The sequence below is a fragment of the Thunnus maccoyii genome, chromosome 4 (genome assembly GCF_910596095.1).
Source record: "Thunnus maccoyii chromosome 4, fThuMac1.1, whole genome shotgun sequence".
NCBI lineage: Eukaryota > Metazoa > Chordata > Actinopteri > Scombriformes > Scombridae > Thunnus > Thunnus maccoyii.
In genome coordinates, this window is record NC_056536.1 from 32,755,248 (window position 1) to 32,769,955 (window position 14,708).

General features: G+C 40.7%; 1 protein-coding gene across 1 annotated transcript in view; it reads right to left on the bottom strand.

Moving 5' to 3' along the window:
* Nucleotides 1-14,708, bottom strand: part of plxna3 (plexin A3) — a 60,930-nt gene that overhangs the window by 34,978 nt on the left and 11,244 nt on the right. Inside the window, exons 7-9 of the mRNA XM_042408799.1 lie at nt 9,942-10,142; nt 1,227-1,323; nt 139-329 (exon numbers count right to left, since the gene is read on the bottom strand). Of these exons, the coding sequence (XP_042264733.1) occupies nt 139-329; nt 1,227-1,323; nt 9,942-10,142 (489 nt within the window). The remainder of the gene's footprint in view (nt 1-138; nt 330-1,226; nt 1,324-9,941; nt 10,143-14,708) is intronic.

Below are 14,708 nucleotides of genomic sequence, written 5' to 3' on the forward strand. Positions count from 1 at the left end.
GTCCCCTAAATGTCCCACTGAGTCCATTCTTGTCAGTCCATAAAGTTTCCACTTGGATATTTCTACTTCACAGATGATAACAGAAGATTCCTCCGTGATGATGAGAGTGCAGGTTGCGAGTTCGATTCCTTACTGTACCTTGGTGATGCGCGGGTGGCTGCAGCGCAGGTTGTGTCGTCCGTGGTGCATCCAGTTCTGTTCAGGTGAGGGGCAGTGCTGCCGCAGGAGGCACTTCCTGGTTTCTGTGCACCAACCGCATTCAAAGGTAGGCGGAGCTTTGAGACACTGACCGCAGCTGGAGCGCTGAGCCTCGCACTTATACAGCAACGCTGACAAACACACAAAAGATACCATCGACTTTATTGATCCAACAGAGAATCTCAAGTGTCACAGCAGCAGAAGGAAGCGTAACGGAGACAAGAATACATTATCAGCTTCCATTATATGCAAAATGAAGCAGTGAAAACAAGAACAAAAGGTACTAAATACTGTGTAGACCATATATTAAGTTACTACAAAGTTCATTCAGAAACAAAATATCACAAATAACTGAAAAACCAAGACATTATTCTGTATTTTCTTGTTTATACAGTTTAAGTTTGTTGCCTTAATCCTTTTATACTGTGTTTCTTCTACTGTGTCATTTCCTGTCATTGTATTTTATTATTTCATTACTTCCTTCCTGAAAGCTATTGCTAATTGCTATTAAAACACCAAAAGATATTCAAATTTTCCAAGTGAAGGTCAAGCAGAACTAAATTTGACATTTTTTTTTAAACATTGTGACCAAACTTGGCATTATAGCTGATGCGGTGAGGTCTTTTTTAATTTAACTGATTATAGAGGTAATAAATTAAGGCTGCAACTACCCATCATTCTTATTATGGATTAATCTGACAATAGTCTTTTCAAATAATCAATTTGTGAATATTCCCAAAGTCCATGGTGACGTCTTCAGATGTCTTGTTTTTTCTGACTAACAGTCTAAAACTCAAAGATATTCAGTTTATCATTTGCTGCAGTTTGCTGACTGAAACTACTGGATTATGTATTTAACAGTCAATATATTTTGTTGACTCGTAAATCAAAGCAGCAGTCAGTCTGTATCATGATGAGTTTTTCTGTATATCTGAGTCTGAATCTTCTCTCTTACAGACTTGAGGTCAGTTTGAACATGTTGAGAGATGTGAGGTTTGTGCTGACTGATGATGATAAACAGGTTTTACCTTTCATAGACATAGGTTTGTCGATGAAGAAATCTCCATCCCAGACAATAGAGAAATCCACTGGGAGATCACCGGCCTCATCCCCTTCATACCAATACTACAGAGAGAGACAGACAGACAGAGAGAGAGAGGGCATAATTTAAAATTTAATTTTGTGTTAATTATAATCAGGCAATAGGAAGAAACTTTAATTAAAGAAAAGGGAGAAGAAATGAAGGAGACACACAATACATTAGGAGCTATAACTGTATCAGGGAGTGCAAAAATTTAAAAGATCCACAGACAATATGTTTAATGAGAACAGCAACACATGGCACAAGTGTTTTTCATAATGTATCAGAGCAAATTAATCTTTATATTTGTGCTGATGTTCCACTTTACAGCCAATGCTACTGTAGGTAATGTTAGTGCAGCTATTACCCTAACATTGCTACAATCATTACAGCTAATATTCATGTTACATATAATATTTATGAAGCTAATATTTGTGCAGTTACAGCCAATGTTACTACAGCCGGTATTCCTACTCCAAATGCTTTAGTTAATGTTACTATAACTAACACTATAACACCTAGCTAATGTTAGATGTACAGCTAACATATTAATAGTCAGTGTTCCAAAATAAATATAGTTAATATTACTACAGTTACTACGGCTAATGTTCATTTTTCTAACACTATAACATTGGTGCCAATACTACAGCTAATATTTGTACAATATGTAGACCCCTAGGCTAATATTACCTGAGTTATTATTCTTGAATGGTTTTAACAGTTTACGCTAATATTTGTACAACTATATAGTCATACTATCCCCAACATTTCTACAATTTATAGTAGCTAGTGCTGCTATTATCTAATGATACCACAGCTAATATTACAGCTAATGTTCACTTTATTACAGCTTTTGCTAGATAATATTTGTACAATTGTTACCAAAGGTGAACTTACTTTAGCTAATAATACAACAGTGAAAACAGCCAATGTAACTGTGGCTGTTAATATAGCTAATATTGCTAAAGCTATTGCTACAGATAATATTTTTACAGTATTGTAAAATATTACCTGTAGCAATATTAACACTGTTTTGCTGCTAATGATACTATAGCTAGTGCTACCACAGCTAATGTTATCACAGTTTATCATACTAAACTAACATTACTACAGCTAATGCTACTACAGCTAATGATTCTAAAGCTAATGCTACCACAGCTAATGTTATCACAGTTTATCATACTAAACTAACATTACTACAGCTAATGCTACTACAGCTAATGATTCTAAAGCTAATGCTACTACAGCTAATGTTATCACAGTTTGTCATACTAAAGCTAATTAACCTAAGGTAATGTTACTACAGCTAATGATACTCAAGCTAATGTTACAGCTAATGATACTAAAAACTAATGTTACTACAGCTAATGATACTAAAGCTAATGCTTCTACAGCTAATGATACTAAAGCTAATGCTTCTACGGCTAATGATACTAAAGCTAATGCTACTACAGCTAATGTTATCACAGTTTGTCATACTAAAGCTAACATTACTACAGCTAATTAACCTAAGGTAATGTTACTAAAGCTAATGATACTCAAGCTAATGCTACTACAGCTAATGATACTACAGCTAGTGTTATCACAGTTTATCATACTAAAACTAACATTACTACAGCTAATTATCCTAAGGAAATGTTACTAAAACTAATGATACTAAAGCTAATGTTACCACAAGTACTATTTGCACAGCTAAGCGTTGTACATCTTATATTTCTATTGCTATTAGAAACAAAGACTGTCCATAGAGGAAATAAACTCAGCAGAGATACTGCTTTAAAGAAAAAGAGATGGAAAATGGTCACATGCACACTAACGCACACTAACAGACACATACACAGACACATACACACACGCACACACAGAGTGGTGTTGTCATGGTGGCTGCAGGTCTCCATGGTAACCAACAAAAAGCAGCCAAAGAAACAACATAATGGATTTAGAGCTGATGGGAACCTGATCTACCTGCTGGTCCCTGTGTGTCTCGTCTCAGGTAAACAGCAGGGAGTTAATGGAACAAAAAAATATTAATGTGGATGTATGTGTGTCTGTGAAATGAACAATACAACTCATCTACAATCCTGTTGAAAAGACAGAGAGAGGCTGCGTCCTAAATATGTCAGCTCAACTCGACTGACACCAGATAATCTGACACACACACACACACACACACACACACACACACACACGCACACGCACACGCACACGCACACACGCACACGCGCAAAGGATCGGTTAGAGAGAGAAGTTGAGTTTTTTGAAAGATTGAAAATCAATGTGTCTTAATGACTCTGGTCTACTGCTCATTTAATTAACTTAAAGCACATGGAACACACACACACACGCACACACAAACACACACACACACACACACAGATAGATTCATTAAGGGGTGGCAGCTTGATAACCTCACTTCAGCAAAAATATCTACTGTAAGAATCTACTGTACCACACTACAAGACACACACACACACACACACACTGCATATGCACGCACACACACACACCCTGCATGTGCACACACACACTGCAAATATACGCACCCACACACACCCACACAAAATTAACAAATTTCATTAAGTCACGGCAGCTTTCAGTACAATATTCCATCCTCAGCAAAAACTACTTCACCATCCAACCAGGATTTTACTGCTTTTTACCTCACACACACACACATTTGCACACACTCAAACACACACACACTCCAACACACACACACACTCTAACACACACACACACACACGTTTGCAATTAATAAAGCGTTGATATTAAAATGATCTTTTCTGCAGAGCTGCTAGAGCGACCATATTATTCATAACATTGTGTGCATATGAGTGTGTGCATGCATGTGTGATTGTGTGAGTGTGTATGTGTGTGTGTGTGTATGTGTGTGTGTGTGTGTTGGAGTGATGACCACACAGCTGAAATATGTGGAATACCAGGACCAATCGAAAGAGAGCGATGTGTGTGTGTGTGTGTCTAATGCCCTGGTTTTCCATTAAAAGCAGCCAGCTGAGCCCAACGGAGCAGCATCATAACTCAGACTGCTGCACGCACACACACACACACACACACACACACACACACACACACAGGCGGTATAAGAAAATGAAAGGAGAGAGAGAGGGTGCTGTTGAACGCTCACACTGACACCACAGATCACAATCAGAGCTGATGTTGAACGCAGCTCTTATCTGCAGCTCTTACAGTGACACACGCTCCTGAACGCAGTTCACTAGAACCTCGACGTGACGTTTTGAAGCCGTTACTGATCACACACAAACACAACCGGACCTCCGACTGCTCCTCAACACACACACACACACTCACTCACACACACACACACCACAACCAAACTGCCAAGTATTGAGGTTTTGATACCCGTCGTCTTTTTAGCACCGAACTCTGTCTTTGTGTTTGCTCACACCGTGTTTCTGCTCTGAGTCACGGCGCAGGGAGACGTCCTGGTAGGCGCATGTTGGCCATTTTTAGCTCAGACTGAAATATCTCAACAGCTATCAAATGGATTTCGGTGAAATTAACGTTCTTCAGAGGATGAATCCTGCTTGACTTTTCCCTCTGACATCACCATGAGGTTAACCCTAACCTTTGTGATTCAGAGTGAAATATCTCCACAACTATCAGATGGATTGTTTTGGTTAAATTTGGTTGAGACATTAACGTTCCTCAGAGGATGAATCCTACTGACTTTGGCAAACTTCTCCTCTGACATCACCATGAGGTTAACCTAACCTTTGTAGTTCAGAGTGAAATATCTCAACAAATATCAGATCCCTGCAAGAAACATTCTCACCAATTTGGTGATCATCTGACTTTTCCTCCAGCGGTTTAGGTTGACTCTTACTCAACAACTGTTGGATGAATTGCCATGAACTTTGGTTCAGACATTCATGTTTCCCCTGAGGATCAATATGACTGACTTTGGGTGACTTTGGTGATCCTCTAGCTTTTCCTCTAATGCCGTCATGAGGTTAACTTTTATGGTTCAGAGTGAAATATCTCAACAAATAATAGATAGGTTGCCATGACAACAGACATTCAAGGTCCCCAGAGGAAATACTGCAACCAACTTTTCCTCTCGTGCCACCAGCAGGTCAAAGTTTTCATTTTTATTTACGTGACAACGCACACTGAGTCACTTATCCTGTGATAGACTGTATCTCAACAACTACTTGATGGATTTGCACAAAACTCGTTCATGCTCACCAGAGGATGAATCCCTCTGACTTTAGTTTTTTGTGCTTTCTCATCTCGCAGGAAACCCTGGGTTGCAGGCCGAACCTTCGCGGTCCTTCGCAGTCCTGTTTGCATCCTTCCATGGCTATTGCTACTTATTGATATTGTTATGATTGTTGTTATTCTGTCCCCCCTCCCCCTTTCCCTCTTTCTTTCTCTCTCTCAACCCAACCGGTCAAAGCAGATGGCCGCCCACCAAGAGCCGGGTTCTGTTTGAGGTTTCTTCCCGTTAAAGGGGAGTTTTTCCTTACTGCTGTCGCCAAGTGCTGCTCATGGGGGAATTATTGGGTCTCTGTAAATTAAAGAGTACGGTCTTGACCTGCTCTATGTGAAAAGTGCCCTGAGATGACTTTTGTTGTGATTTGGCGCTATATAAATAAAAATTGACTGATAAATTGATTGACTTATCCTGTGATAGACTGTATCTCAACAACCACTTGATGGATTTGCACAAAACCCAGTTCAGACGTTCATGCTCGCCAGAGGAAGCATCCTTCTGACTTTAGTGATCTCTAGCACCACCATGAGGTTAACTTTTGTGGTTCAGAGTGAAATATCTCAACATATAATAGATAGATTCCAGATGAAATGTGCAACAGATATTCAAGGTCCTCAGAGGAAATACTGCAACCAACTTTTCCTCTCGTGCCACCAGCAGGTCAAAGTTTTCATTTTTATTTACGTGACAACGCACACTGAGTCACTTATCCTGTGATATCTCAACAACTACTTTATGGATTTGCACAAAACTCGTTCATGCTCACCAGAGGATGAATCCCTCTGACTTTAGTGATCTCTAGCACCACCATGAGGTTACCTTTTATGGTTCAGAGTGAAATATCTCAACTGGATAAATCCACACTGACTCCGAGAGGCTTTTACCGGGGACTCCCTCTGATTTTTACACTCCGAGTCTACTTTTTTTCCTCCCCGGCCGTGTTTAAGTTTTGATGTATCCACTTTATTTGTTTAACTCAGACAGATGAAGCCTCATATTATCGTCATCTTCAACTTGAACAGAAGGAGGACTGTGGGTCTCTTACAGCCAGCATGAACACACACACACACACACAGGCAACTCTTTACACAGACATATTAGTGTGTAAGAACTGTATATATTGTCCTTTTCAGTGGACTCCAGCGGTTTTATGTTCCTCCTTGGCGCTCTGCTCGGTGTCACGTGCCTCCTCTTTCTCCCTCTGTCTTCATAAAGCTTCCTTCTTGGTGTCTATTGGCTTTCTGGGACCTGCTGAGCGCTGTGATGTAATTGTGTGATCTGTGTTATTTATCACTTGGCTTGTTATTCTGTGTAATTCACTGAGAAATATTTTCCCCACCGGTGCAATAAACTCATGTCGATCTTAATTCCTTTTTCTCTTTTTTTTTATTTTTTTTCTCTCCGTTGTTTTTTTTCCTCGTCGGTATATTTCTCTTCCTGTTTCTGTCTGGTTTTCTTACCGTCTCTTTTTCTCTTTCTCTCCTGCTGGGTCTTAATGTCACAGTACTGCTGGACACTGTTGGAGCGTGTGTGTGGATCTGTCGTCCCCATGGTAACCCCTAACTGGTTGCTAGGCCTGTCACTATGGGGTCAGAGGTGCCTGGCAACAGCAGCAGGAGTGTGTGTGTGTGTGTGTGTGTGTGTGTGTGTGTGTGTGTGTTCCTGTTAAAAACTGCGACTTTGTCTCTTTTCTTCTTCTCTGAGAGTTGAAGTGAGTTCAGCTGTAGTTCCTCTAACGACCACTAGATGCTGCTGTGATATTGAAGTGAATGGAAAAATTCAAAAACTTCTTTAAATTAAAATTACAAAGTCAGTACAGTTTTTACACGTGTAAAGGTGTAGCTTCAACTCCAACTGAAATTAAACTGACTTTTTTTTTGCCTCCTACAGAAACATATCTGATCTGTAAATCACTTCCTTCGTTCGCCTTTGAAAAAAAATCAGAAACCAAAAGAGAGAAATTAATATTGATGGCACCCCCTAAATTTACATTAATTTGATTTAATACCATTCAATCTCCTCCTTTCCTTACAGCAAATTAAATCTTTTCATAAAGCGATAACGTGTCGCTCTATCATCGGCAGAGCAGACGGTCACACTGAGCCTGATTGCATCCTGCTACACAACACAAGAGCCACAGACTCTGAACAACAACCCACATTAGCTTTCCTGCTAAAGTCTCCTTCTTATCTAACTTACAAACATGAACACACGTCTTGTCCTGCAGCTTGTTGGACGAGCCACCAAACAAACATTCACCAGGGAAAAGTGCACCGCTAACGTCAGTTAGCAGCTAGGTAGCTAATTAGCGGCTCAGCTGCAGCACATTAAACAACATGTAAACATACTTGCAGATGTCATTGCATATATTCTTGATTATAAATCACACTGAATCTAAAAATATGTGTATAATATGTGTTCAGATGACTGAGTTATGACTCAAAGGATGAGTTTTGAGCAAATTGTGGCTCATGCCTCGTGTTTTGAAAACCTCAGAGAGAAAACAAATGAGATACAACATGTTAATCAGGGAGTTTAAGAGGTGCATGTAGGTGTATTTTTGAATTTTTGACAGAGCCATGCTAGCAGTTTCCCCCTGCTTCCAGTCTTTATGCTAAGCTATGCTAACAACATCCTGACCTTTGAGCTGAACACAAAGACATGAGACTGATCAACAAATAGAATAAAGGCTAATTTATGGCAGGTCACTCTACAAAAACTAAAGAGTCGCGTGATGTTTTTCAATTTATGCTTTGGCGAAAGGTTTCAGTTGTCTCCATGGTAACCAGACACTATCCTCCAGCCGGCTTGTTTATATCATCCCGACCGGAACTAATTAAACAAAGACGTTATAAGTTATCTAAAGTCACAGACCAAAATATCAATAAGGAAGTTCAGTCTCCATGGCGACGTTAGTAACACTATCCAATCACATTGCATGACACAACATGACGGTGTCCGCGACATAACGAAATTCTCCATAACGCCCGACTGCTTCCCAAACACCGAACTCTTCTTTAAGTACGGCGACAGATCAGCGCGTCTTTGTTTGTGACGTTTTATGTTTGAGTTTGTCCAAATGTCTGACACAGCTGTACGACGAACTAACCGGCGACTGAATCATCTCTACATTCAATTAAAAATCTCATTAGACTGTAAATGCTGTTTCTGTCTGCTGCGGACAAATACTGACAACGTGCTTGTATTTTGAAGACTGAACATCATCTGTGTGAGGAATGTTAAAACTGCAGGAATTGTGTGTGTGTGTGTGTGTGTGTGTGTGTGTGTGTGTGTGTGTGTGTTGTACTAAATGGCCAATTTCCTCTGGGAATAGTAACTTAATTAAATACACACACACACACTGACCATCTGTATGTATGTATGTGTGTGTGTGTTGCTGCTGTCTGCATTTAGTGGCGGTATGTCAGTGCAATCTGTGTGTGTGTGTGTGTGAGGCGTCTTCAGGGCGGGCTCAGCGACAGGAAGACAGATGAAGGACAGGAAATGAGCGAGAGCAGACGGACAACAGTTGGTGTGTGTGTGTGTGTGTGTGTTTTCAGAATGCAGGACGGCGGATGGCGAGTGTCATCTCGGTAAAGGACAATAATCAATCAATGTGTTTGTGTGTGTGTGTGTGTGTGTGTGTGTGTGTATGTTCTTGATAATTGAATCTCAGTCAGACACATCAATACTAGCTGTCCACCTATAAACTGACCTCTGACCCCTGGAGGTCACCGGGTCATCACACACACACACACGCACACATGTAGGGGCAGAGGGGGTCACGCTGACTAATGACATGACAAGACACCCTGAAGTCACCGTGACAACCAGAGAGATAGAGGTCGTTGAGGTGAAGAGGTGGCGGTTGTAGTGAGAGTGGTGATGTCATCCAATACAATGGAAGAAAGTCTGTGTGTGTGTGTGTGTGTGTGAGAGAGAGTTTGCTGATGTCTGCAGGTATGTCTCCACTAAGTCACCTTCACTCTCCTCTCAGCTGAGTCGGTTTTATTTTGTTCAGTCGTCTCAGATTAAAGTTTGTTTCCGTTCGCTCTCCTTAGCAGATAAACAGCAGGTGGCGCTAATTCTACCGGTCGGCGCCATTAAACCGTTGCAGAAGAAGATGACGTCATTAAAACAGCGACAATTAAAGCTTAAACGATGGAAAACGTGATGGAAATATGACATTTCTGTTAGTTTCACGTATTGATGTGAGGAAGATATAAATGATATCACCATGACAACTGCTACTTCAACTACTAGTGTACAAAGAACAACTGCACAGAGCTGCTAGCATGACTGTAGAAGGCAAAAGACAGATGAGTTGTTGACACACACACACACAGAGAGAATAACCCCTGCAGTAAGCGAGCAGCAGTGCATGCTGGGTAGCGTAGTCTGTCTCACCGAGGTGTTCTGACACTGGATGCAGGAGGAGTTGAAGCGGACGGCGGGGATGCGTTGAACTTTGCCCTGGATGTTGAACACACACTCGTAGTTCTTCTGACCCGACTGCGGCTGAGGGAGGTTACGAGCTCGCAACGTTATCGGACGAACCATCCCGGCCGGGACCAGGATGTCGGAGGTGGGCAGGATCTGAGGACAGCCCTGCAGAGAGAGAGAGAGAGAGAGAGAGAGAGAGAGAGAGAGAGAGAGAGAGAGAGAGAGAGAGAGAGAGAGAGAGAGAGGAGGGTGAAGATGATCAACAGCCTCTAAAAGTATTGACTTCCTGTTGTTTACCGCCTCACCTGGCTGCAGTCTCACAGAACACGTGTTTTATGAAATGATGTTGTATTCTGTGAAATGTTTTTGTGTTTGGCACCTCGGGGCCACCGTACTCTCCTCCTTCTCCCTCATGTAAAACACCAGAATCTCTAAAGACGTAAATATTTTTCATTTCTACAGTTTTCCTGCTGGACACCAGATGTTTCCTCCTTCACTGTAAAGTCTATTCTCACCAGAGGCTTCAAGTCTCCACGTCACACTTGTATAAGTTGAATACTGAGCCACGATTGGCTCCAAACTAGTTGTGATGTCACAAATCATGCGCATAATATTAATAATAAACTTTTTATTTGTATAGCACCTTTCATACAATAAATGCAGCTCCACATGAGAGAAAGAGGAGACGTCATCTTATGGATTTTAACAAGAAAACTGAACTTTTTTATGGAAAATGTCAATCAGACAAACATTATTATTCAAAGTAGAGCATTTATATCCATCTTAAAACACGTCTTTAATAATATGCCTTTAACAGCTTGTGTCATTATGTATATGAGATGTGTGTATGAAGGTAACAACTGACCGAACTGATGAATAACTAGTTCTCACAGTTCATGTTTACTTTATTATCAAACTTCTGCTGCAGCAAATAAACCAATCAGAAAACACCAAAAATCAATATGGATTATTATGGATGTTGGTGTGGGAAAATCCCACAACAGCATGTGTGTACTCTGTCACGCACACACACACACACACACACACACACACACACACACACACACACACACACACACACACACACACACACACACACACACACACACACACCCAGCCAACAAAAGCAGATAACTTATCACAGTCTGTCATCACGGACTGGACTTAAGACAGAGACACTGTACGTGTGTGTGTGTGTGTGTGTGTGTGTGTGTGTGTGTGTGTGTGTGTGTGTGTGTTCAGTAATGGACAGCTGGTGACAGATCCAAGCTTTGGAACTTCCTGGGGCGGCTGGAAACACACACACACACACACACACACACACACACACACACACACACACACACAGGCTGTGTCACTCAGTGGGGTGAAACCTTTATTAATGAGCGTCACCACGGTAATTAATTGCCTTGTGACTGACAGGAAGACCATTAGCTCCACAGGAAGTGGACCAGAGCACAGCGGACGCCAGTGACTGTAGAGACTCTATGTGTGTGTGTGTGTGTGTGTGTGTGTGTGTGTGTGTGTGTGTGTGTGTGTGTGTGTGTGTGTGTTTGGGATGAAGGCCAACTGTGGCTCTGAGTCTCTCGGCAAACACTCGACATTTATCCAAACACTGCGCTCACCTGTGACACTCTGTCACACCTCTGTGGAAGCAGGTGACAGAAACATGAGACACAAATGATTTTTATGTGAAACTGACGACTGAAGAAAGAAACGAGAACAAAGTGAAACTGTAAACCGTCTCGCGGGAGGAAGCGATAATTAAACTCAACTAAAACGGAGTCAAACCTTGTTCCTTTTTAAAGCTTATTTAAAGGAGCACTCCACCATGAATTTACACATGTTTAAAGGATCAGTCTGCAGATCTTCTAAATCTTTCTTCTAGTCAACAAATCTTCATGTTTGGATCCAAACCAACAAGGAACTGCTCTACTAACAAGTATTGTGTGTGTATCAAAGCCTGATATATCTCATTAAAAACATGTCAGTGAGTCACAGCGCTGCACTGGGTCACATGTTCCTTCATCATGAAGAGTTTGGTCACGTTAGTTTGTTTAGAAACGGCTCCAAAGACTAATAACAGCGTTCAGGTTTTCAGTCTCCAGAGAGTAGTTCTGTGTGAGGAAGAGAACACCGTGTACGCATGAAGACACAGTTCTCTTTACAGTTAACAATCGCCGTATTGATCAGACTGTGACCCAGACATTATACATTTCTCAAAGAGCTTCAGTACAAAGTCAAGAGGTTGTGATATGTAGCACAACAAGCTAGTGTTCCTGCACATGCTCAGTGGCGTCTGTCGTACACAGGACTACTCTCCTGAGACTGAAAACGTGATCACTGTTAATATAAAACAAACTGGAGGAGTGGATGTTTACCTGCAGGGAGGCTCTAATGAAAGACACTATCCAGCTGCATTATGGGAAATGAAGTGTTCTTGGAGTTTGAACTATAGATGACTCTGGTCTGCTAGCTACTGTTAATCACAAGCAGTGAAGTGCAGTTTTATATGATGGGACATTAACTAATCGCCCTAAAGTTCAACTTTACTGTTCTGGTTCACTCTCATAGCGTCGTTTTCAGAGAAAAAGCTGTAAAAAGCCGCTGTACACTACCTGCTCAGCACCAAACAGACACAGTTAGCTGTAGACTAGCTGGTGAACATAGTGGAGCATTTAGCAGCTAAAGAGCCAGATATTTCCCTCAGGAGTTGGTAGAGAGTAAAAACAGCTAAAAGAGAGTGAATATTGGACAGAAACACGACTCCACATGAATGATAATGTTGCTCCGTAACTGCTGGATGTGGAAATAAAGCAACTGTTTGCTAACAAGTTAGCCACAACTACTCTATAAGCTGATGATATGACAGAAGTCATGTTTAGAAACTATTCTGCTAAAATAAAGTGGACAAAAAACATCATTTCAACCAAACTGAAACTACAAAGGATCAAGAATAGAACCCTGAGGAACCCCACGATTAATTATTGACATTATTAATGTGATGATCATGTTGTAACTGCTGGATGTGGAAACAAGCAACTGTTTGCTAACATGTTCAACATATCAACTTAAAAGATGATGATGAGTCAGAATTATGTTCACTTCTTGTTTCTGATGAAAACTAGTGGATGAAATATCAGATTTTAGACTCGTTAACGTCTGTGTTGACGCAAAGAGGAAAAAATTACTTTTATGAGTCGTAAAGGTTTAGATTTCTGAATTTGTACACCTCAAACTTTTGAGTTTTAAATAAGAAAAGTAAATTATTTAAACAAAAGATAATTAGTTGACAGCTGAAACTTGAAAGGTTTCAGACACAAAAGACAAACATTTATTGAATAAGTTGCCTTGAAAATATAAAACATATTTATTTTTGTTTTGCTGCTTCTGTCTCTGCTGTCAGAATCTCTTTATTTTGTGACTCTTCGTCTCTCTGGTTGAAAAAGAGACTCAAACCTTGTTGAATAAAACCTTTTTCCATCCGTTTCTCCTCGTTTCTTTACACTCTGACTCTTCGTTTCTTCGTCGCTCTTTCTCTCCTCTCAGACTCTCGCAGCTCCACCTTTCATCTCTCTCTCTCCCTCTCTCTCTCTCCTTAGTCCGTCTAATTGCCTGGTAATTAACATTAATTGCTGTGATTGGACCCTTTTATGTCAATTAAGTGGCTATTTATCTTCCATTAACCAATTAACCAATCAGAGGTTGTTACTGTCGCCCTGTAATGACACCGCGCACCAATCACGTCAACAAGACGCCCAAACGACTCGACCTCTGCTCTGCCGTCGTCTAATGAGATAACGAGCAGACTGATCGGCCGCTCGGCTCGTTAGTTACAAGAGTAATCTGCTACTGTTACTCCCTGACAGGTGTGATATTACAGATAAACACAGACAGGAAGTATTCTGCTGCTGCTTTACACACAATAAGAGACATAAATACAGTTTTACCTTGTTACTACAGGTGCAGGTGTACAGTACACACACACATGCCCGTGGATTTACGGTCTACCTGCCTGAAAACATAAATATATATGTGTGTATGTTGTGCAAGTTACAATCTTTCATGTAATCTGACATCTGCTGCACACAGGAGACTCTTGTTGCCAGTCTTCAGTCTTTTTTGTTGGCGTTTTCTTCCACTTATCTGCTTCTCAAAGTCTCATATAAGCTTCAAACATGGATTTATTACATATTTTCTATTTCAGGATAATTGTGGTGAACCTGGTGAAGATTCAAGATGGATTAAAGAAATATAAATGTAGGTTCGTCTACAACAATCCAGCTACAGAATGTATTTTATTAGAATTGTGAAGGTGAGAAAAATCACAGCTCATTAAAGATCAATAATTTAACTTATTACAGTTCACAGTTTTTCATGTGTGTGTTAAAGCAGCAGTCAGGTGTCCATATGAACAGTGAAAGAGGTTTTCCTCGCTGTAATCATTCCTCCTGTTCATACTGGATATTAAAAGATCCTTCAAATGTGCTTTCAATGTTAGTGATGGAGGATAAAATCCACAGTGTGTCCACACAGTCATTTAAAAGTCTGTGTGAAGCTTCTATTCAGCTTCATCAGTCTGAGTTAGTCATATCAAGTGGATATCTGACACATTTACAGTCTTTTTAGCATCAAATTCCCTCTTTGTGTTTCCTCGGACAGTGTTTCCCTGTTGAGCTGCAGGTGGAAGTATAATAACAAAAAGAGGAACTTTGGCACTAAAAAGACTGT